The sequence below is a fragment of the Dendrobates tinctorius genome, unplaced genomic scaffold (assembly GCF_039654945.1).
Source record: "Dendrobates tinctorius isolate UK_male_01 unplaced genomic scaffold, ASM3965494v1 ptg000249l, whole genome shotgun sequence".
Taxonomy (NCBI): domain Eukaryota; kingdom Metazoa; phylum Chordata; class Amphibia; order Anura; family Dendrobatidae; genus Dendrobates; species Dendrobates tinctorius.
Window position 1 is genome coordinate 4,370,100 of NW_027361916.1, and position 25,937 is coordinate 4,396,036.

The following is a 25,937-nucleotide window of genomic DNA, read 5'->3' on the forward strand; positions in this document are numbered from 1 at the left end:
GGACAAAGGGCCAGGACAGATACATATGGGGTGCCAGGATGGATACACATGGGGGGGCTAGGATGGATACACATGGGGTGCCAGGATGGCTATACATAGGGAGGACAGGATGGATGCACATGGGGGGCCAGGATGGATACACATAGGGGGGCTAGGATGGATACACATGGGGTGCCAGGATGGCTACACATAGGGGGGCTAGGATGGATACACATGGAGGTGCCAGGATGGCTACACATAGGGGGGCTAGGATGGATACACATGGGGGGGCTAGGATGGATACACATGGGGTGCCAGGATGGCTACACATAGGGATGCCAGGATGGTTACACATGGGGGGGCCAGGATGTATACACATAGGGGGGCTAGGATGGATACACATGGGGTGCCAGGATGGCTACACATAGGGGGGCCAGGATGGATACACATAGGGGGGCCAGGATGGATACACATAGGGGGGCCAGGATGAATACCCATAGGGGAGCCAGGATGGATACACATAGGGGGGCCAGGATGGATACACATAGGGGGGCCAGGATGGATACACATAGGGGGGGCAGGATGGATACACATGGGGGGGCAGGATGGATACACATGGGGGCCAGGATGGATACATATGGGGTGCCAGGATGGCTACACATGGGGGGTGCCAGGATGGATACACATGGGGGGCCAGGAAGGATACACATGGGGGGCCAGGATGGATACACATGGGGGGCCAGGATGGATACACATGGGGGGCCAGGATGGATACACATGGGAGAGCCAGGATGGATACACATGGGAGAGCCAGGATGGATACACATAGGGGGAAAGGATGGATTAACATGGGGGGCCAGGATGGATACAAATGGGGGCCAGGATAGAGACACATGCGGGCTAGGATGGATATATATGGGGGGGCCAGGTTGAATATATGTGTGGCAGGACAAGAGAACAGGATGCAGATATATGGGGTGCCAGGATGGAAATATTGGGGAGCCAGGAAAAGGGACCAGGAAGGATATATGGTGGTCCAGGACAGATATATAGGGGGCAGGATAAGAGACATATGAGGGCCAGTATGTATAGCTGGGGGTGCGGGATGGATATCTGGGGGCCAGGCTGGACAAGGGACATAGGGGACCAGGCTGGGGCATATCATAAAATAAAGGGGGCCAGGCTGGGGCATATCATAAAATAAAGGGGGCCAGGCTGGGGCATATCATAAAATAAAGGGGGCCAGGCTGGGGCATATCATAAAATAAAGGGGGCCAGGCTGGGGCATATTATAAAATAAAGGGGGCCAGGCTGGGCAAGATTATATATTAAAAAACACACACACACACTATTCCTCCAACCCCGTTCCCGAGGTGCGCTGCTCCAGTCTGTGCGGTGTGACTACTGAGGCTCCATACTACAGGTGTGATGTAGTGACGCCATTGTGCCTGCAGTGCACGGAGTCTCAGACTCACAGGTGAAGGCTGAATGGTGGAGCAGGAGCTTTGGACTCCCTGACTCACTATTCTATTCAATGGTGTCACCGTCATGGGAGTGTGGATATCACTGAAATTGTGATGATGGGAAGGAGAGGGTGACCAATACCAAACCCCACGAGCCCTCTCACTGTATGGGCATCACAGCAACCGAGTGGGCTACCTTTATGGATGATACACTCCTGCCTATCCAACTATTGTATGGTAAATATCTCATAGATCCTGGGTTCATTAGTATCTGCACCAAGAATGAGGCGAAGTGAGTATATGAAAATTAGTTGTGAGGTTGTCGGTGGGGTGGATGGAACCATCTTGTGCATATAGAGGGCAGTACTGTGGGAACAATATACTGTGTGTATGGCAAGCTGCTAATGAGGGAACATTTTAATTTTACTGTTGCCATAGTGACCACAATTCCCATTATCAGGGAAATAAATAATTATATTGTTACTTCCAGTTTGTCTGTGTTGTATCCGGTCACCGGCTTACAGGGGCATAATGGGGGCATTACACTGTGTGGGGAAAAGAAAGGGGCCCTGTACTATGAGAACACTCCGTCTCCTCACTGCCTGTCCTCCATAGTGGGGTCGTATGTATCTATTACAGGAAACAGAAACGTGATGATTCTTATAAAGAGTCTCAGTGCAGAAGGGGTTAATGTCCCCGCGCTCAGTAATAGAGGAGAATCTCCACATACCTCCACCTGCAGAGCCGCACTCCACATATATGGCTGCTCTGTGCACAGGACCTGTGATGAGCTCACAGGAGGGGAGGAGTCAGGGGTCACATGATCTCCGGAGTGCAGACCTCCATGGAGCCTTCTCCTCAGTCAGTGACATTCCCGCCATTATTCGCCCCTCACTACTGGCACAATTACCCCGCGCCGCCTTCTCTACACAGTGTTATGTGTGGAATGTAACGTGTGATTTCTCTGGAGGGAAATAGACCCCACACATGAGGGAATTCTCACCGGTTACCGGCCGTCTACTATATGGCGGCATATGATTGTGCTATCGACTCCACACCAGGAGCTAAAATGCCCAAATCTCTAATGTAACCGCTATAAGAGAAGATATAACAAATTTCCCCTAAACTCACACAGTGGAGGAGGCCTCACTTGGAGCAATGTGACTCGCGCACAGAAAATCTATTCCCGGTTCTGTGATAAGTTATCGGCCAACAGGAAGAAGAAAGGTCTGAATTACAGCCCAGACTGGAGGAGAAACTGCAGGAGTTAGAATTGGCCAATCAGCGCTCTTCACCCCTATACTTATCTACACAAATACAAGATATGAAATGACAATTAGACGCCATTCTCACCACCAGAACGGAGAGGCGCTAACTTGGAGTAAAGCCGCGTTTTATCACCATGCCAATAAGCCTAATAAGATGCCGCTCGTAAGCTCAGAATGAGAGAGTCACTTCATATAATCTCCTCTATAAAAGACCCTAAGGGTCAGATCTCAGCCCACCCCGATGTCATGTATAGCACTTATAATGAATACCCCCAGAGTTTGTAGTCGCCCCACAATCACCCCCCTCACTACTGGAGTCATTCCTTCACACACTACATCTACCTAACCTGAGTCCGCGGCACAACAACTCCATTTACACATCTCTGAGGAGGAAATAGTTTCATCACTCAAAAAACTAAAAAGAGGAAAGGCCCCGGAGCCGGATGGTCTTACAGCAATATATTATAAAAAATGCAGCGATGTGCTGACACCACATATAAAAACCTCTGTAATTCACTACTAAATGGCTCACAGCTGCCCCCTGAGCTCTACATGGCGCATGTAACCGTAATCCCTATGTTAGCGTGGGTGGTCTGGAGCAGGAAACTCTGGGAGTGGACCCTCTGGACCGTGGCACCGAGGGGCCCCGGGCAAGCTGCCAGGTGGAACCGACCCCTATACAGGGACCGTTAGGAGCAGGCCCAGGGGTTCGAATACCACAGTAGCCGGTACCGAGAAGGGCGGCTCAGGATGGACCGGAGTAAGACAGAGACTGGAGTAGGACAGCAGGAACACAGAAGACTGGACTGGAGTAGGACGGCTGGAACACTTGAGACAGGACTGGAGTAAGATAGCAGGAACACTGAAGGCAGGACTGGAGTAGGACGGCTGGAACACTGAAGGCAGGACTGGAGTAGGACAGCTGGAACACTGGAGACAGGACTGGAGTAAGACGGCAGGAACACTGTGTCATGGAATGCCTAGGTTACTTTAGGCAAAAACCCCAGGACCCCTGTGATGTCCCTCAGACTAGGGGAACCCTGTCTGTCCCTCTACCCAGGGTTTACACTGAAGGTGTGCCTGCCTGAGCCTCCACCCTGTCCCTGTCTCCTGTCCAGCCCTAAGCTGAACCCACCTCCCTCCACCCAGTGAGGGGACAGACACCAGACCCCACAAATACGTATGGACAGGGGTAAAAGAAAACACCACACAGTAAATACACAAGGGAATACAATAATGTGCAAGGGCAACCAAATATATATATAACAGATTGGAGAAAGAACCACTGAGGGATATACTGCACCAGATATCAGACGCTCCAACACCACCACTGCTGACCGGTATTGCTAGCACTAGGCTAAAGCTATAGTCGGCGACGCCCATAGTCAGGACGAACTATTTAAAGACCTAGGGCGTGGCCCAGCCCTCAGCCAGCATGACAACCTGGTTAACCCTATCCCGACTGGAACAGAATACCCAACAGGGTATTACCGCTGTCTGCCGGACACCCTGGTGTGAACAGTGTCCGACATGACAGTACCCCGCCTTCTACGAGGGACCTCCGGAACCTCACCATGTCGAGGACCTGGCTTGTCCGGATGGCGACGATGGAACATAGTAACCAGTCGATCAGCATGAATGTCAGAGGCCGGCACCCATGTCCTCTCCTCAGGACCATAGCCACGCCAGTGGACCAGGTACTGTAGAGTGCGACGCACAACCCTAGAGTCCACCACTTTGGACACCTCAAATTCCAACGCGCCATCCACAAAGACGGGAGGTGGTGGCCCGGGGGAACCATCCACCAAAACCACGACCTTCTTTAGCAATGCTTTGTGAAATACATTATGAATCTTATACACAGCCGGCAACTCCAAACGAAATGCCACGGGGTTGATCACTGCGGAGATTCTAAATGGGCCAATGAACCTGGGACCCAACTTAAGTGACGGTATCTTGAGCTTAATGTTCCTAGTAGATAACCACACCCAATCACCCACACACAGGTCCGGACCTGGCACACGTCTGCAGTCAGCCACCCGTTTGTACCTGGAACCCACCTTCAACAAGCGCTGCTTGACTCTCCTCCAAACAGACGACAATTGAGCTCCCAACTGGTCCTCCTCAGGGACGCCAACTGAGCACCCCTGACGCAAGGTGCAAAATTGAAGATGTTGACCATACACACAAAAAAAAGGAGATTCCCCAGACGATTCCTGGCAATGGTTGTTTATTGCGAATTCTGCCAGAGGAAGAAACGCTGACCACTCTTCCTGATTGTCGGAAATAAAGCAGCGCAAGTATTGCTCCAGGTTTTGGTTCATCCGCTCAGTCTGTCCATTCGACTGAGGGTGGAAAGCCGATGAATGAGATAATTTGATTCCAAGGCGAGAACAAAAAGCTCTCCAAAACTTTGCCACAAACTGCGTACCTCGATCAGACACAATGTCAGACGGGACACCATGAAGTCTGACCACCTCGCGAATAAATATCTGAGCAAGAGTCTTAGCATTGGGCAAAGACGGTAAAGCAACGAAATGTGACATTTTGGGGAACCTATCAACAATTACCAAAATGACTGAGTTCCCTGCCGAGGAGGGCAAGTCAGTAATAAAATCCATGGAAATCTCAGTCCATGGCTTACTGGGCACCCCGAGAGGCTGCAAGCTACCAGCGGGACGGGAACGAGGAGTCTTGGCCCGTGCGCACGTGTTACAGGCAGCCACATATGAGGCCACATCCTGCCGGATTTTAGGCCACCAAAAACGACGCGATACCAGTTCCAGAGTGCTCTTAACCCCTGGATGACCTGCCAGTACCGTGTCGTGATGTTCGCCCAACACTCTAGAGCGTAGATGTAGCGGCACAAAAGATTTATTAGCAGGCAACCCCGGCGGTACCACCTCCTGAGCCTCCGCAATCTCTGCCTCAATCTCTGTCGTGATGGCAGATACCACCACACCCTTTTGGAGAATAGGCACCGGCTCTTCACATAACTCTCCACCAGGAAAACACCAGGATAAAGCGTCTGCCTTAACATTCTTTGACCCAGGGCGATAGGTAACAATGAAGTTGAACCGGGTGAAGAATAATGCCCAGCGAGCCTGTCTGGAGGACAGGCGCTTAGCAGATTCTAAATAAAGCAAATTCTTATGGTCGGTTATCACAGTAATCTGATGAACAGCCCCCTCCAAGAAGTGTCGCCACTCCTCAAATGCCAATTTGATGGCCAATAGTTCCCTGTTGCCAATATCATAATTACGCTCCGCAGGCGACAGCTTCTTGGAGAAGAAGGCACACGGATGCAACTTGGCCCAAGAAGGGCCCTGAGACAGTACAGCACCCACTCCAACCTCCGACGCATCCACCTCCACGACAAACGGTAAGGAGACATCGGGCTGCACCAGAATGGGCACTGAGGCAAAACTATTCTTGAGGAATTCAAACGCCTGTACCGCAGGCTCAGACCAGTCAGAAAAGTCGGTACCCTTCTTAGTCATGTCAGTCAGTGGTTTGGCAATCATAGAGAAGTTCTTAATAAATTTCCTATAGTAATTGGAGAAGCCAAGAAATCGCTGAAGCGCCTTAAGATTATCAGGCCGATCCCAATGTAGTACCGTCTGCACCTTTGCGGTGTCCATCTTAAAACCTGAGGCGGAGATTATATAACCCAAGAACGGTAGCTCCTGTACGAAAAACACACATTTTTCAAGCTTGACATAGAGCCTGTTCTCTCTGAGCAACTGCAGAACCTGTCTAACATGCTCTATATGTGTATCATGGTCGCGAGAGAAAATGAGGATGTCGTCAAGATAAATTATAACGAACCTCCCCAACAACTGAGAGAAGACATCATTAATGAAGTGTTGAAAGACCGCCGGTGCCATAGTCAACCCAAACGGCATTACCAAACTCTCAAAGTGACCCTCAGGGGTATTGAACGCTGTCTTCCACTCATCCCCCTGACGGACTCTTATAAGATTGTACGCCCCCCTGAGGTCCAGTTTGGAGAACCACCTGGCACCAACCACTTGGTTGAATAAATCGGGTATAAGTGGCATAGGGTAAGGATCACGGACCGTAATCTGGTTGAGTTCTCTGAAATCCAGACACGGGCGTAAACCGCCATCCTTCTTTTTAACAAAGAAGAAGCCAGCAGCCAGAGGAGAAGAGGAAGGTCTAATATGACCCTTGCTCAGGCTATCCGCAATGTATTCCTTGAGAGCTAGCCTCTCGGGACCTGAGATATTAAACATTCTAGCTTTAGGTAACTTGGCCCCTGGTTTCAACCTAATAGCACAGTCATAGGGGCGATGCGGTGGTAGTTCCAAACAACCCTTCTCAGAAAATACATCCGCATAACCCAGCAACGGCTCCGGGATACTGGGGGTCAAAGCGGAAATACATGTAGCCAGGCACCTCTCCTGACACTCCCTGCTCCACTGAATTATGTCCTGGGTCTTCCAATCAATAACAGGATTATGCATTGACAACCATGGAAAGCCCAGAACCATCTGAGCCGGTAAGTTACTAAGCACCTTACAAGTTACCCGCTCTGAGTGTAATACTCCGATGTGGAGTTGTATATCCAACACACACTCTGTGATCTCCCCTTGAGACAACGGGGAAGCATTGATGGTAACCACCCGGATGGGGTTCGGCAATTTCTCCACCGGAAATCCCGCTGTATGCGCGAACCTCTCATCAATGAGATTGGCAGCTGAGCCACTATCAATAAATACTGTAATAGAGAGCATTTGCCCCCCAAGTACCACCCTAGCAGGGAGCATACACTGGGAAACCATGACGGAGGATACACAAAGGCTCAGACTAGACTCCTCCAAACCCTCTGAGCCTATCAGTTTTCCGCCGGCACGCCCTTCTTAGGTACCAGGGGGCAAGCGTTAATAAAATGTCCTCCTTTGCCACAAAAAAAACAGAGCCCCTGCCTTCTGTGCCAAGGACGTTTAGGCTTGTTACTCGGTGACTGTGCTATACCAGCGATCTGCATGGGTTCCACGGATTCACCCGCGGCAACCTCACCGACCACTCCCCCACCTCCCGGAGGCAACGAAACCAGCGCCCCCTGACGGAGACGTCGGTCTATGCGTACTACAAGTGCCATCGCAGCCTCCAGAGAGGCGGGAGTCTCGTACATTAGGAGAGTCTGTTTAACCCTTCCAGAAACCCCATGCAAAAATTGACTTCTAAGCGCAGGGTCATTCCACTGCGTGTCCACCGCCCAGCGCCGGAATTCCGTGCAGTAATCCTCAGCTGGTCGATCACCCTGTAGCAGTGAGCGTATCTTAGACTCTGCTAAGTTTAATCTATCTGGATCGTCATAGATCAAACCCAGAGCAGAGAAAAAAAAATCTACAGATTCAAATGCCGGTGAGTCTGAAGGGAGTGAAAAGGCCCAGGCCTGTGGGTCACCACTCAGCAAAGAAATCACCAAGCCCACGCGTTGAGCCTCATTACCTGAGGAATGTGGACGCATACGGAAATACAATTTGCATGATTCACGAAACACCGTGAACTTACCACGATCACCAGCAAATCGTTCAGGAAGGGGAAACTTGGGCTCAGCTGCCCTGGCTGCAGCCTCAGCAGGTACTGCAGGAGCTGACAGGCCTTGTTGCTGGACCGCCCCCCTGAGTTCAGTGACCTGTATGGATAGAGCCTCCAGCTGCTTGGTTAGGGAAAGTATAGGATCCATAGTAAGTAACCCCTATATTCCCTTTTTTTTTTTTTTTTTTACTTTATTATTTGGGCCGACTATAATGTCATGGAATGCCTAGGTTACTTTAGGCAAAAACCCCGGGACCCCTGCGATGTCCCTCAGACTAGGGGAACCCTGTCTGTCCCTCTACCCAGGGTTTACACTGAAGGTGTGCCTGCCTGAGCCTCCACCCTGTCCCTGTCTCCTGTCCAGCCCTAAGCTGAACCCACCACCCTCCACCCAGTGAGGGGACCAGACACCAGACCCCACAAATACGTATGGACAGGGGTAAAAGAAACACCACACCGTTAATACACAAGGGAATACAATAATGTGCAAGGGCAACCAAATATATATATAACAGATTGGAGAAAGAACCACTGAGGGATATACTGCACCAGATATCAGACGCTCCAACACCACCACTGCTGACCGGTATTGCTAGCACTAGGCTAAAGCTATAGTCGGCGACGCCCATAGTCAGGACGAACTATTTAAAGACCAAGGGCGTGGCCCAGCCCTCAGCCAGCATGACAACCTGGTTAACCCTATCCCGACTGGAACAGAATACCCAACAGGGTATTACCGCTGTCTGCCGGACACCCTGGTGTGAACAGTGTCCGACATGACACACTGAAGGCAGGACTGGAGTAGGACAGCTGGAACACTGGAGACAGGACTGGAGTAAGACGGCAGGAACACTGAAGACTGGACTGGAGTAGGACGGCTGGAACACTGGAGACAGAACTGCGGACGAGAACAAAGAACAAAGGTAGCTAGACTGAGAGGCTGCTGTGGAGAGCAGCCGAGAACGAAACTGCAGGAGCAAAGAGCACACAATGAAGCGAGGCCAGAGTGTTAGGAAACACAACGATCAGACGCCTCCCTCAGGGGGAAGCGGCCTGATATGGCCCCGTCTGGTCAGCCATTGGTCCAAAGGTGCTTCCAGGTCAGGGCACAGCCGGAGCATAAGAAGCAGGAAGGAGGCGCGGCCGCGGCCTATGGCGCATGCGCATAGCATGCAGGGAAGGCATCGGTCGCGAGCCCGTCTCAGGTGACCGCCGCGGCCGTCGGGTGGAGAGAGGCTGCGGCGTGGGAGCAGAGGCCAACTGCGGCGTGGGAGCGGAGGCAGGGTGAGTATGGCGGAGCGGTGTAACACCCTAATCCTAAGAAAGATCATCTCACAACAAATTATAGACCTGTATCCCTCTTATACATTGACTTAAAAATCTTTACATCCATTGTGACTAACAGGATCAATAAAATCCTCCCTCACCTCATCCATCGGGGTCAGGTTGGTTTTATACCAGTGCGACAGGCCCCAGATAATATTAGGAGAGCGTTAAATATTATTCATACAACTAACCTACAGCGAAAGCGACTTCTCCTGCCTGCATTAGATACTGAGAGGGCTTTCGATTCGGCGTCCTGGACATATCTCTTTACGGTTCTATCGGAAGTCGGATTCTCCCCTAAACTTATAAAGTGCCTCCAATTGTTATATGATAGCCCTATCGCTTATGTAAAACTCCCGTCACCACACCCCCCTCCAATCAATATTCAGAGGGTACCAGGCAGGGCTGTCCTCTATCTCCGGATCTTTTTGCACTTGCAATGGAACCTATTGTGGAAGCAATAAGGAGAGATCAGAATATCCTGGTCCCTGAGAATATGGGAGACCAATATAAAGTCAGCCTCTTTACGGATGATCTCCGGCTAACATTAATAAGTCCCCACACTACACTCCCTCACTTGTTTTCCCTCCTTCATGAATTTGAGAAGATCTCAGGGTTAAAGATTAACATTGATAAACCCGAAGCATTATTTGTAAATTTTCCTAAGAGCAAACTAATATAGCCTCCCATTTTGGGTTTATACACAAAGAACATTATCTAACATATCTGGGTATCAACTTAACAGCCAACAGGTCACCTCTGTTTCGGTGGAATTACACTCCACTGATCCGAAACTTCCAGAGGGACCTGGATAGATGGGCTTCCTCAAAGTTATCCTGGCTCGGCAGAACACAGGCATTAAAAATGGTGTCACTGCCTCGCTTCTTATATCTATTTAGGTCCCTCCCAATTATGGTACCAGCCAGAACGATCACTCATTTACACTCTACGATGTCTAAGTTTCTTTGGCTAGGAAAACAACCCAGAATTGTGCAAAAACTTATGTTCCGTCACAGAAAAGAAGGGGGTTTATCCCTCCCTAATTTTACACTTTATTACAAGTCGGCACAGATTGCTCCATTAATAAGTGCGTGTTCATATCCCAATAGTCCGAGATGGGTTATTCTGGAATCATTTCTCTCCAAACCATTCTCTTTATCAGGCCTAATGTGGACCACAGACCGACTTCCACGGGGGTTAATGAATGTGGCTCCTTTTACAGTCCACTCGTTGCTTCTTTGGAGGAAAGTCCGGTTTAAATATAACTTACAATCAAGCCCTTCTCCCCTGACAGCTATATTACAAAACCCCATGTTCCCTCCAGGCCTTGAGCCACAAATGTTTTCTTGGTGGAAGCTGAAAGGTATTCATATACTTAAACATTTGTGTTCCCCATTTAATATCTTACTTGACAGACAGGAATTTGTTCAAACATTTGACCCTCCAGTTAGGGAGGTAATGCGACTGAACCAGATCTTCCACTTTGCAAAGCAGATCCTCCCGAGCGGTACTACTCTCAGGGCAATGAGTTTTGAAAATAAATGTCTAAATAACCCTTTGGGCAGGGGAACGATCTCATTGATCTACTATGCTATAAATTCTCCACAAAATGATAAAAAAATTGAAGTATACAGTATACAGTCACAGATGCATGTACCCACGTGGGGTGAACTCGCTCCCTGTGACCTCTGATTGGCATTTGCCCCAGGTCGTTCGGGTTACACCAATAAGCCATCAGGGGTATGTCCCAACCACTATTAGGTGTCACGCCAATAACACGACCCTGGACAGGAAAGGGCCGGTATAAACAGTAACCACCAATGTGATTGGCTGACATTGGCCGACTCAATCATGTGTTCCATAGATGTGACTGGGGAACAGCCCCAATTCCTTTAGGAACACCCCCACTTTACCCCAGATTTACTCCCCTTGCCTGGATTAGTGCAGGACCTTGGTGTGTTGGAAACACTTATCTGTACCCTCTGAGGAAGCTGACGTGGTGAAACGCCCGTAAGAGGGAATAGTGGTGAATCTGCCATCTTTCTCTGTACACTCCCGGCATGTCGCCTGTAGGATCTGTAATCTCCATCTCTTGTTAGGATCGTTCCTCCTTTACACTATATGGGCTGTGCTGTATTCCTGGGATATCCCATATAGCACTGGCTGCACTTTATATCTCCTCTCTGTACTCCAGGGATGTAATGCGCTGTCAGCTCTTTATTCTCTCACTATTTATACCCTTTGCTCTGTGTCCTCTCATTATATGAGCTATTCATCTATAAGTGCACAGGATCTATTCCCCTTATACAGTGATATCCAGTGATAGATCTACAATCCAGTTACATATATCTATGTATGGATTTATCTTACACTCAATAAATACGGAGCACTTATCTCATCTCCACCTTGATAGTGACGCTCTCTTAGGATACATGTTACTCTATGATGGCACTTCTGCACATGGCCACTAGATGGAGCTACAACATTTGACATTTGCCTGAATATTTATATCTACACATGATTTACACAAATTATATTTTCTTGTGGTAACTCTTTACTATTTAACATTATAAACTGTGTATTTCTGTAATTATCTGTATGTATACATGATTGATTACCACTTCTGTCTCTGTAAAAACAATCCCCATTAACCCCTTTCTGACATTGGGTGTAAATGTACATTGATGTCGGACTCCCTCCCTTTGATGTGGGCTCCGGCGCTGAGCCCACATTTTTTCCGGCACATGATGGACCGGAAATTCCACCCATCGGTGACCCTGTCACGTGATCGCGGGTCACCATTGGGTTGGGTTGGCATGACAGCCAGACGTCTCTAACAGACCTCTATGGTTTTGTCACTGCCAGATCCTATGAGTGCTGCCCATTGGTCGGTGCTCATAGCAAGTGAGCAACTCTGCTACATACAGGAGATCTGGTCATCGCCTCTATGTAGCAGAGCCGATTGGGTTATGACAGCTTCTAGTCTCCCATGGACACTATTGAAGCATGCCTGTGGAGACATGGGGGGGTCAGCAGGCGGTCTGGTCCACTAGCCAAAACCGCATGGCACAGGGATCGTCCTGACGAATTCCTGCTATCCTTTAAACGTGGGCAAAACGCTACTCAGACAACACAAGGGGAGGGTAAAAGTGTGACAATGCTTTATTGTACCACAAAACAGGCAAATAACACATAGAACAGTCCCAGCAAAATACCCAAGATGGGGCACATTACAGAATCTCAGCCTTCTACTGACCCGTCGGGATAATAGCTGCTGTGACTTCAGATCTTCCAGGGTCGCTACCTCACCTGTGGCACACACACAGAGAGGAGGTAATGACAAGTATAGGAAGATGACAGGTTATTGAGTCCACATAAGGTACAAGGCCAGTTGATCTGAGGATCACAACCTGTCTCCAAACGTATCCATGTTTCAGCGATGGTCAATGGAGCAGATCTGTATTCTTCCAACCGAGGCTGAAAACCCCTAGGTTGTTTCCTGTAGAATCATAGATCCGTGTCCCTCATAATGGAGCCATGATGATAAATGGCTGCTGTCCTGTCTCTTGTCTTTTTGGGATGCATGGATGTCTTGGCAGAATCTCTTTGGCTGTTTCTCTCTGTCTCTTTACTCTTTATACAGAGGCATGTAACCTATTTTTAGACTTAAGAAGTGTCCCTCATTCAGTATTTACATAAAGGGGAAGAATGGAGATGAGATCAAGTAGCATTACTTGATTATTTAAAATATTTGCATAGTTTTTCCCTCTCTGCTTTATAAGTCAAGAAACTGGCTCCATAACACAATGTATAATTAGCATATCAGCCATCATCACTAGTGATCAAGGATAAGGGCACAATAAAAGTCAATATTACCGGCTTACACAAACAAAAGTCTGTTTTCTTGACCAACCAGAAATCAACACTTAAATTTGAAAGCCAACATACAAGTAACATTATATTATTCTTCATTTGCTAAAAATAGTCGTCTGGTTAATTAAGATACAATGCTGTATGTCTTCACAATGCCAAAAGTAAAAAAATGTTTTAAAAAATATATAAAAAATATATAAAAGTTCAAATCACCCCCCTTTCGCCCCATTCAAAACAAAACAGTACAAAGAAAAAACATACACATATTTGGTATCGCCGCATTCAGAATCGCTTGATCTATCAATATAAAAAAAGAATTAACCCGATCGCTAAACGGCGTAACGAGAAAAATCCAAAACGCCAGAATTACGTCTTTATGATCGCCGCAACATTGCATTAAAATGCAATAATGGGTGATCAAAAGATCGTATCTACTTCAAAATGGTATCATTAAAAACGTCAGCTCGGCACACAAAAAATAATCCTTATCCCAACCCGAGATCATGAAAAATGTAGATGTGACGGGTATCGGAAAATGGCGCAATTCTTTTATACTTTACCTAATAAAGATGAGTTATTTTTACTGATGTTTGTTTTGGGTCGTTTATTTTCTGTTGGTAATTGGTTTATCCTATAAAACTCCCATATAATATTCTGACCTTGAATTTATCCTATAAAACTCCCATATAATATTCTGACCTTGAATTTATCCTATAAAACTCCCATATAATATTCTCACCTTGAATTTAACCTATAAAACTCCCATATAATATTCTCACCTTGAATTTATCCTATAAAACTCCCATATAATATTCTGACCTTGAATTTATCCTATAAAACTCCCATATAATATTCTCACCTTGAATTTAACCTATAAAACTCCCATATATTATTCTCACCTTGAATTTATCCTATAAAACTCCCATATAATATTCTCACCTTGAATTTATCCTATAAAACTCCCATATAATATTCTCACCTTGAATTTATCCTATAAAACTCCCATATAATATTCTGACCTTGAATTTATCCTATAAAACTCCCATATAATATTCTCACCTTGAATTTAACCTATAAAACTCCCATATATTATTCTCACCTTGAATTTATTCTATAAAACTCCCATATAATATTCTCACCTTGAATTTATCCTATAAAACTCCCATATAATATTCTCACCTTGAATTTAACCTATAAAACTCCCATATATTATTCTCACCTTGAATTTATCCTATAAAACTCCCATATAATATTCTCACCTTGAATTTATCCTATAAAACTCCCATATATTATTCTCACCTTGAATTTATCCTATAAAACTCCCATATAATATTCTGACCTTGAATTTATCCTATAAAACTCCCATATAATATTCTCACCTTGAATTTAACCTATAAAACTCCCATATATTATTCTCACCTTGAATTTATCCTATAAAACTCCCATATAATATTCTCACCTTGAATTTATCCTATAAAACTCCCATATAATATTCTCACCTTGAATTTATCCTATAAAACTCCCATATAATATTCTCACCTTGAATTTATCCTATAAAACTCCCATATAATATTCTCACCTTGAATTTATTCTATAAAACTCCCATATAATATTCTCACCTTGAATTTATTCTATAAAACTCCCATATAATATTCTCACCTTGAATTTATTCTATAAAACTCCCATATAATATTCTCACCTTGAATTTATTCTATAAAACTCCCATATAATATTCTCACCTTGAATTTATCCTATAAAACTCCCATATAATATTCTCACCTTGAATTTATCCTATAAAACTCCCATATAATATTCTCACCTTGAATTTATTCTATAAAACTCCCATATAATATTCTCACCTTGAATTTATCCTATAAAACTCCCATATAATATTCTCACCTTGAATTTATCCTATAAAACTCCCATATAATATTCTCACCTTGAATTTATCCTATAAAACTCCCATATAATATTCTCACCTTGAATTTATTCTATAAAACTCCCATATAATATTCTCACCTTGAATTTATTCTATAAAACTCCCATATAATATTCTCACCTTGAATTTATTCTATAAAACTCCCATATAATATTCTCACCTTGAATTTATTCTATAAAACTCCCATATAATATTCTCACCTTGAATTTATCCTATAAAACTCCCATATAATATTCCATCCTTGTACACACGCCGTGTGCATCATGCTTTTGTACAATTTGTGAATAATATATATAGGTTCTCCTTGTCTGAGTTATTTTTGAAGGTCAATGAAATACGATTTTCCTGTAATTCATTTCTCACGCTCTAGGTATAATAATGACTTTTCTCTGTGTGGGATTTTTGATAAAAAGGTTGACAACTATTTGGACAACCCCTTCTCATTCCTCATGTTTGGAACTGTTAGAATAAAAACACTTACACAAACCTCCCATGCTCCACCGTTTCAGCGGTGTTGGCACTTGTGTTCTTGGCTCTTTTGAGGTTGTTACGTCATGTGATCCCTGTGCCCAATCAGCGCTGACGTCACTGTCCTCACCTTCAGACAAATCAAGCATCATGAGGCCGTCAGAGAGCAGCCGCAGCCCTGGCTTCATGTTCAATACGTCCGAAGGAACAGTGAAGCTGCCGCTGATTGGGTGCAGGGCTCGTGTGATGTGAGAACCTCACATAAGCCCCGGGACAGTGAGTCTCAACACCGCTGAAGTGAAGCTGGCACGCCAGCGGAGTATGAGTGGTTTTATTTTAATGAGGCCAAACATGAGGAATGAGTTCACTGAGAAAAAAAAAATATTCCGTATGGACTATAAGACACACCTAGGTTTTAGAGCAGGAAATTAGGAACAAAATTAAAGCAAAAAATGTGGTCAACTCTGTACTTAATATCCCCTATCCTGGTATATATGGTATCCTCACCCCCATCCTGATACACATGGTGCCCTCAACCCTATCCTGGTATGCAGGGCCCCATCCGTATTCTGGTTTGCACGGCCCCAATCAGAAAACCAAAAAAAAATTACACTTACCTACCCGGCGCTCTCTCGCTGCGTCCTGCTCTGGTTTCAGCAACTGCTTTATGCTTGTAAGCAGTGCTTGGTAGGGACGTCATGCGTTGCTCACAAGCAGAGCACAGCTGCCGGAGTACTCACCAGGACTGTGCGCACAGACAGCAGCGAGTATTCCTTCCTCTTCAGTAGCGCGCAGTGTCAACCACCGGCTTCCTGCTGCTGCCGGCGGTCACTTGTGCCGCTACTCAAGAAAAATGAATATTCATTGGATTCATTCATTCATCAGGAGACTTTAATATTGAAGTATATTCAAGCGGGACTAGATGAAGAAAACCCTAAAATCATGTATCATGTTATCCGAAACCAGTCAGAAAACTAGCCCCATATTGGCAGATCCCAGACTTCAAACTATATACTTTGCAAGTTTATAAGCCCCTCCAGTGTCAGGAATAGATAGTATGTGATAATACCGTATATACTGCTCAGGGAGCACTTCCCTTTCAGAGATAATTTCCATATTCATACTAAATAATGGCACAGATCTCCCAGACATTATGACTGCACATATCCCTAGTCTTTATAACGATACTGCACTCATTCCCTGACAGACCGCAGCATGGCCATTAGTTAGAAGCTGCTAATGATCTTTGGAGCAGGTACGTTTTCCCTGAGTGGTATATACAGGGCCGTCTGAAAACTGAGTTTAGTCTAGGACAATTTGTCTGCACTGCTAATTACCATATATACTTGAGTATAAGCCGACTCGAGTATAAGTCGACCCCCCCTAACTTTGCCACAAAAAACTGGGAAAACTTATTGACTTGTGTATAAGCCTAGGGTGGAAAATGCAGCAGCTACTGGTAAATTTCAAAAATAAAAATATATACCAATAAAAGTAAAATTAATTGAGACATCAGTAAGTTAAATGTTTTTGAATATCCATATTGAGTCAGGAGCCCCATATAATGCTCCATACAGTTCATGATGGCCTCTTAAGATGCTCCATACAAAATACGCCCCATATAATGCTGCACAAAGGTTAATAAAGGTCCCATAAGATGCTCCATAGAATAATATGCCCCATATGCTGCTCCATAAAAGTTATGGCCCCATATGCTGCTCCATAGATTGTGCCCCATATGCTGCCCCATAAAGGTTATGGCTCCATAAGATGTTCCATAAGATTATGCCCCATGTGCTGCTGCATAGATTATGCCCCATATGCTGCCGCATAAGATGCTTCATAGAATAAGCCCCATAATATGCTGCCGCTGCTGCTGCTGCAAATAAAAAGATGACATACTCACCTCTTGTCGCTGGGGGTCATGTGCCCCCAGGGCGGGGACACCGGCGATCTATGGGGGACAGGTGCCGGTGTCACCGCTGGCTCAGGACCCGGCCCCTGAGATATTCACCTGTCCCCGTTCCAATGCTGCTAACCGCTGTCTGCTGGGTCCTCTGTCCATGACGTTCAGGCAGCAGAGGGCACGCACTAACTATGTCATCGCACCCTCTGCTGCCTGAACGTCACTGACAGAGGACCCAGCTGACAGCGGCAAGTAGAGTTGGAACAGGGACAGGTGAATATCGCATATAGTTACCCCCTCCTGGCGCGGTCTCTGCAGCCACATTATCTCACGCCTGCCTTCAGCGGTCACGTGGTACCGATCATTAAAGTCATGAATATGCGCATATTCATGACTTTAATGAGCGGTACCACGTGACGGCTGAAGGAAGGCGCCTGAGAGCATGGGACAAGCAATGGGGCTGCAGAGACACGCCAGGGGGTCAGTATGATCTGACACCCCCCCGCTCCCCCTCCTCTGCCGACCTTCTGGCATATATGAATCACGTATAAGCCGAGAGGGGGACTTTCGGCCCCAAAAAATGGGCTGAAAATCTCAGCTTATACACGAGTATATACAATAACAGCAGTTACAATACCAAACTAGGGCAGTCCCACACAAGCATCTGTACTGTGTTTTCACATACTATCTATTCCTGACACTGGAGCAGGTTATAAACTTACGAAGTATATAGTTTGAGGTCTGGGATATATGTGGCTAGTTTTCTGACTGTTTTGGATATCATGCTACATGATTTTAGTTTTTTTTGTCTAGCCTCGCTTGAACATATGTCAATATTAAATAGTCTCCTGATGAATCGCCTTTGGTGAGGAAGATGAAACACATAGAAATGAGAGGCTTGGAGAGTGAGTGTGTATACGTCACCTCACCCTATATACTGAACTGTGGGGGACATGTTTTTTCTATTAGTCACCTATTGACTAACCTTCAGAGGGTGAATTATGGGTATAGTTTTACATTTGGAATTAATAAAGTTTAGCTTTATCCTTTTGTCAGCAAACATGAGGAATGACAAGAGACAACCCATTTAAGAAGATTCAATTTTGGTTAAAACTATTCCAACATTATGAATATAAAAAAGGCTTCTCCCCTATGTGACGTCTCTGATGTTTAACAATAGTTGATTTCCAAGTAAAACATTTCCCACATTAAGAAAATGAAAAAGACTTCTCCTCTGTGTGACTGCTCTGATGGTGATCAAGAAGCGCTTTCTGGTTAAAATATTTCCCACATTAACAGGAAAAAGGCTTCCCTGCTGTGTGAATTCTCTGGTGCGTAACATAATCTGATTTATTGCTAAAACATTTCCCACATTCTGAACAGGAAAAAGGCTTCTCCCCTGTGTGAGTTCTTTGATGGCTATCAAGACTTATTTTCCATTTAAAACATTTCCCACATTCTGAACATGAATATGGCTTCTCTGCTGTGTGAGTTCTCTGGTGCTTAACACAATCTGATTTATTGTTATAACATTTCCCACATTCTGAACATGAAAAAGGTTTTACTCCTGTGTGGATTCTCTGGTGATTAACACAATTTGATTTATTGTTAAAACATTTACCACATTCTGAACATGAAAAAGGTTTTACTCCTGTGTGGATTCCCTGGTGCTTAACACAAGCTGATTTATTGTTAAAACATTTCCCACATTCTGAACAGGAAAAAGGCTTCTCCCCTGTGTGGGTTATTTGATGGCTATCAAGACTTATTTTCCTTTTAAAACATTTCCCACATTCTGAACATGAAAAAGGCTTCTCCCCTGTGTGAGTTCTATGGTGAATAACCAAATCTGATTTCTGGATAAAACATTTCCCACATTCTGAACAGGGAAAAGGCTTCTCCCCTGTGTGAGTTCTATAGTGATAAACTAATTGTGATTTCCGGTTAAAACATTTCCCACATTCTGAACAGGGAAAAGGCTTCTCCCCTGTGTGGGTTTTTTTATGGATATTAAGACCTATTTTCAATTTAAAACATTTCCCACATTCTGAACATGAATATGGCCTCTCTGCTGTGTAAGTTCGCTGGTGACTAATAAGATGCTCTTTCCGGTTAAAACATTTCCCACATTCTGAACAGGAAAAAGGCTTCTCTCCTGTGTGAGTTCTCTGGTGACTAGTAAGATGCTCTTTCCGGTTAAAACATTTCCCACATTCTGAACAGGAAAAAGGCTTCTCTCCTGTGTGGATTCTCTGGTGTTTATCAAGATTCCCTTTCTGGTTAAAACATTTCCCACATTCTGAACAGGAAAAAAGCTTCTCCCCTGTGTGAGTTGCATGGTGATTAACCAAATCTGATTTCCGGTTAAAACATTTCTCACATTCTGAACATGAAAATGAATTCTTTGCTTTAGGAGCAGTTTGTTTTTTAATGCCTCTTTTGTGACTTTGATTTTCCTTAGTAGTAAGTAAAGAATCAGAAGATGGGACCTGTTTCATAGGATCGGATGACAGATCTTTGCTGTGAATGGATGATGATATATCTGGAGTAATAGCAATCACTTCCGTTGTATCTTGTAGGATCTCAAGATCATCAGATTTAAAAATTGAAGATGTCAGCTGTCCCTCTGATCTCCTGGTACAGTCCTCTGCTAAGATAAAAAACAATTTTTTTAATAAAATATCCTTGAGTTTTATATTTTTGAACATTTCTACTTAAACTGACGATAAAAATGGCAAGCTATGTAAAAAACTTTAATTATTTAACAAGACAATGACAGTTCACAGTCTAATAGAAAACCTTGTTGGATGAGCCAGTAGTGTGCGGTGTTCAACTGTTTGTTCATTCTGCCTCCCAAATGTCAAATATAAAGAAACCAATCAATGTTATGTAGGTGAAAATAATACCAATTCTCATCTCACAAAAAACAAGTCCTCAATCAGGTTCATCATCTGTCAATAGAAAAACAAATAGGGCAGGTTACATATAATGCTAGTTAGGGTTAGTGTTGGGGCTACAGTTAGAGTTAGTGTTGGGGCTAAAGTAATGGTTACTGTTAGGCTAAAGTTGGGTTACTGTTAGGCTAAAATTAGGGTTAGGGTTACTGTTAGGCTAAAGTTAGGGTTAATGTAAGGCTAAAGTTATTGTTAGGCTAAAGAATTAGTTTTTTCTCAATTGTCTCCCCAATAATTTGGTCACTTCAGAGTTTTCTATTTCTGGAAAATAAAAATAAAAATGAATAAAATGGCCCGTCAGTATTATAGTGCAGAGGAGGCTTATGCACTTTTATGTTCAGACAGCGAAGAAAGTGCAGTGTCAGATGGCGATTTGGATTTCGAGGGCTTTACTGTAGTAGCAGCGACAGTGATAGCTCAGAAATGAGCAGCGATTCTGGTCCATCCTCACACACAAGGACCAGTACAACAAGAAGGACAAATAGCACTTCTGGAGAAATGTCTCCAACTCAGGGAACAATGCCCAGTACTAGCGCTGTCCCTAGTGCTCGTGAATTGGTGCACACCAATGTCCAAGGGGCTTTGCCTCTTGACATAGCATTTCCTAGATAGGAGGCTTCAGATTTGGCTAATCCATTCATCCCTAATTTTAAGGTCATTCCTGGTATAAATGTGGAGTTGGAAAATTTTGGACCAATTATTTTTTTAATTTGTTTGTGACAGATAGCTTGCTAGAGCATATTAGTCTACAAATTTATATATTTATGTCGCTCCTCCTCACCCAACCGCCTCCAAGACTTCTCCTGAATATCCCCCATCCTCTGGAATTCTTTGCCCCAATATATCCGACTATCAACCACATTCGGATTCTTCAGACGGAACCTGAAAACCCACCTCTTCAAGAAAGCTTACAGCCTGCAATGACCCCGCTACCTCCTCACCACTACCGGAGATATCGCCTCAACCAACACCAGAACTGCTGCAACCCACCAACCTACTGTCTCCTTCCCCATCATCCCGTAGTATGTAAGCACGAAAGGGCCGGGTCCTTTTCCCTCTGTATCAGTCTGTCATTGTAAGTTTGTTTACTGTAAGTGATATCTGTAATTTGTATGTAACACCTTTTCATGTACAGCACCATGGAACCAATGGTGCTATATAAATAAATAATAATAATAATCCCAATTCATCAGCCAGAATCCACGATCCTATTATGCTAGGTCAAATTTATGGACACCAACTAATGTCCTAGAATGGAAAACATTTTTAGGACTTACATTCGCTATGGGGCTTGTAAAAAACGAGCATTCTGTCCTATTGGTCCAACCGCCCTGTTCAAGCCACCTCTATGTTTTCTGCTGTTCTTCCTAGGACCCATTATGAAATGCTCATGAGATTTTGGCATTTTAACGACAATAGTCAATGCCTGCCCAGAAATGTCCCTGAACATGACAGACTATTCAAAATCACACCCATCATCGAAGACTTGACAGAAAAGTTCTTAAAGCTTTACACCCCAGCAGATAACATTTCCCTTGTAAAATTCAAAGGAAGACTGCACCTCAAGTAATTTATTACTAAGATGGCAAGGTTCGGAATAAAGCTCTATAAAATGTGCGAGAGTTCAACCGGATACACATCAGTTTTTCGCATTTATGAGGGGAAAGATAGCCAATTAAACCCACCAGGATGCCCAACTTATCTGGGGACATCGAGAAAAATCGTTTGGGAGCTGATAAGCCGGAATAGTTACCGGTAATGCTCTTTTAATGAGTCCACGACAGCACCCACTGGAGGAATCGGATCCGCCCCATTTGGAACAGGAAACCCTACATGAAAGATAAAAGGGGCGGTCCGCCTTTCCTCCTCAGTTTTGCATTTCAGAGTACCAGGAGGACCGCCAAGGATTAGGCAATGTCTTTTATTCATCTTTAGCAGATATACTTTATTATCGATATCTTTAGCAGGGAGGGAAGTGAGCGGATGCTGTCGTGGACTCATTAAAAGAGCATTACCGGTAAGTAATCCGGCTTTTTACCCTTCGCCACGACTGCACCCACTGGAGAGATTCCAGAGACCATCACCTGGGTGGGACCACCGTGCCAAGGACAGTACTGCCAAAGCTTAGGTCAGAAGTTGATGAAAGGTCAAGTCTATAGTGATAATAGAAGGTAGAAGGAGATGACCAAATTGCCACCTTACATATGGTTTCAATTGGAACGTCTCCCCTCTCGGCCCAGGAGGTCGCCATTGCTCTAGTGGAATGCGCTCTGATGCCTTCCGGAGGATCTTCATTTTTTGCGGAGTAGGCTAAGCGAATGGCATCCCTGATCCATCGGGAAATGGTGCTCTTCGTGACTCCATACCCTTTTTTACAGCCCTGAAAAGATGCGAACAGAGCCCTACACTGCCTCCAACTCCTGGACCTCTCAATATATTTTAGGACAGTTCTTCTGACGTCCAAAGTGTGGAATTTCCGCTCCTCTGGAGTGGAGGTGTTTGAGCGCCAACTGTTGATTCTGCCGCACTAGGGTGTGGCCCGTCTTAATTGTCTGTGGCCGAATTGGATCTTTGGTAGAGATTTTACGTGCACGGAGAAAAGAATACACAAGACAAGGTGTATCGTGTCAGTATGATTCTTCTCTGTCTTTAATCCAAAAATGAACAGCTTTTATACAGAGTTTGTGTTATTACATCATGGGTACATTTCTAAATTACTATTTACCGTTCCCATGTCGCTACGTATCACTATGTACGTTTCTGAGTTACTGTTTACTGTTCTTATATGCTACATAATCACCGTGTACATAAGTATTGTTCTTTAGCCTGATCCACCCTTGTCCACCCAGTATTGCGGTATTACATGAAGCCTAGGTGGGTCATGCACAGAAATAATTCAGCAGAAAATCAGAAGTATCTTAAAGCAACATGATCCTACTATTCAGCAAAGCGTCTATATAGTGGTACAGTTTTGATTCTTGTATATATTCATGTGCCATATATTCTCCCCTTAACAGAGGGATCTTCAAAGAAGGTTGGAAGAAGTATCTCTTGAGATCTATGGTATTTTGTTTATACCTTAGGCAGGTATGAGGGGTCTGGCTTTAATATTAATCTATCCTGGTATACCTGAAAAAAGGGTGGATCTATGGACAGGGCCTGGATATCACCCACTCTTCTAGCAGATGTCAGTGCTACTAAGAGGGCTGTCTTGAGTGACAAGTATTTGAGGGATATTGTGTCTATTGGCTCAAAGCGTTCTTCCATCAGGGTATCTAAGACCAGATTTAAGTCCCATGCAGGGATTGCAGGTATGTGAACTGGAGTTATCCGTTCGCAAGCTGTATTGAATCGTGATATCCACTTATTTCCTGCTATATTATGGCCGTACGGTGCCCCTAACATGGACACCTGAACTTTCAGTGTGTTTACTGCCAGGCCCAAGTCCTTCCCTCTCTGTAGAAATTCTAGGATAGGAACTATCGGGACTTCTGTTGTATGAGGTGCTGTATGAAACTGTAGGAATTTCTTCCATATTCTTGTATAAATCTGGGTCGTGGACTGCTTCCTGCTCTGTAGGAGCGTAGCAATTAGTGTTTCAGAAAAGCCTCTTGATCTTAGTAGCTGCCTTCCAAATTCCACGCCGTCAAGTGTAAGCTATCCACTTGGGGGTGGAAAAAAGGGCCTTGGGAGAGTAGGTTGGGAATCGAAGGAAGGACCCAAGGATCTGTCACTGACATAATTCGTAGCCACGAGAACCACGGACTCTTGGGCCAGAATGGTGCTATCAAGATTACTCTCGCCTTGTCTTCTCTGATCTTCCGAATCACCTGTGGCAGGAGAATCAATGGAGGGAAGGCGTATGCCAGTTTGAACTTCCATGAGGCCTGGAGGGCATCCAGTATGTCTGGGTGATCTGACGGGGACAGGGAAGCAAACATCTTTATCTGTCTGTTCTCTTTCGTGGCAAAGAGGTCCACCTGAGGTTGCCCCATAAGGCTACTATGTCCTTGAAGACTCGGCGATTGAGGCACCACTCCCCTTGCCGAAGTGTGTTTCGGCTTAAGAAGTCTGCTTCTCGGTTGTTCTCTCCCCTGATATGAAGAGCTGAGAGGGACAACAAATAGCTTTCGGCTAAGTTTAAGATTCTTGCCGCAGAAGACATCAGAGTCTCTGATCGAGTACCTCCCTGTCTGTTTATGTAGGCCACTGTAGTGGTGTTGTCCGACAAGATCCTGACATGTTTCTGTTGGAGCTGTGGAAGAAAATGGTGAAGAGCATAATATACCGCTGTCAGCTCTTTTAAATTAGACAGGTATTCCCATTCCTCTCTATTCCACCTTCCTTGACAAAAGCTATTCCCCATATGGGCTCCCCAGCCATGGGGGCTAGCATCGGTGGTTAGGATACAAGATGGTACTATAACCCATGGGTCTCCTGAGGATTGATGGTCATCATCTAGCCACCACTCTAGAGAAGTCAAGACCTCAAGTGTTAAGGTTATCTTGCTCTCGAGGTGACCACCATGTCGCCTGTCCTCTTGGAGGATCTGATGCGGACATGATAATGGGCCCACCGGACTGCCGGGGCACAAGAATTTAGCGACCCCAATAGCGACATTGCCCCTCTCAGAGACATGCGTGGTCTACCTATTGCTGCCTCCACTTTCTCTTTTGTGAGTGCAATCTTTACCTGAGGAAGTAGACATCTCTGGGTTGTGGAGTCTAACTGGAACCCTAAAAACATCTGGAGCGAATGCGGAACAAGTCTAGACTTCTGTACATTGATGATCCAGCCTAGATCCTGCAAAGATGAGATCGCGTCAGCCACACGTTTGGTACATTGGATGACAGAGTTCACAATTATTAGGAAGTCATCTAGGTAAGGTACGACTAGAGTGTCTTTTTGACGAAGATAGGCCATCACCTCTGCCATCACCTTGGTGAAGATTCTTGGCGCTGTAGAGAGGCCGAAAGGCATGGTTGTATACTGAAAATGATGGATCTTGCCTTCGAACACCACTGCGACTCTTAGGTATTTTTGGTATCTATCATGGATATGAAGATGATAGTAAGCATCTTTTAAGTCAATCCCCGCCATTACACAGTTTGGAAAGAGAAGCTTTATGGTGGATCTGATTGATTCCATCTTAAACTTATAATTTTTTATAAACGTATTAAGCTTCCTTAAATT

At 44.9% G+C, this 25,937-nt stretch overlaps 1 protein-coding gene across 1 annotated transcript in view; it reads right to left on the reverse strand.

Moving 5' to 3' along the window:
- Positions 1 to 25,667, reverse strand: part of LOC141063335 (uncharacterized) — a 51,137-nt gene extending 25,470 nt beyond the window's left edge. Inside the window, exons 1-2 of the mRNA XM_073557383.1 lie at positions 25,586 to 25,667; positions 19,095 to 20,440 (exon numbers count right to left, since the gene is read on the reverse strand). Coding sequence (XP_073413484.1) covers positions 19,095 to 20,440; positions 25,586 to 25,667 — 1,428 coding nt within the window. The remainder of the gene's footprint in view (positions 1 to 19,094; positions 20,441 to 25,585) is intronic.
- Between the last annotated feature and the right edge of the window lie 270 nt (positions 25,668 to 25,937).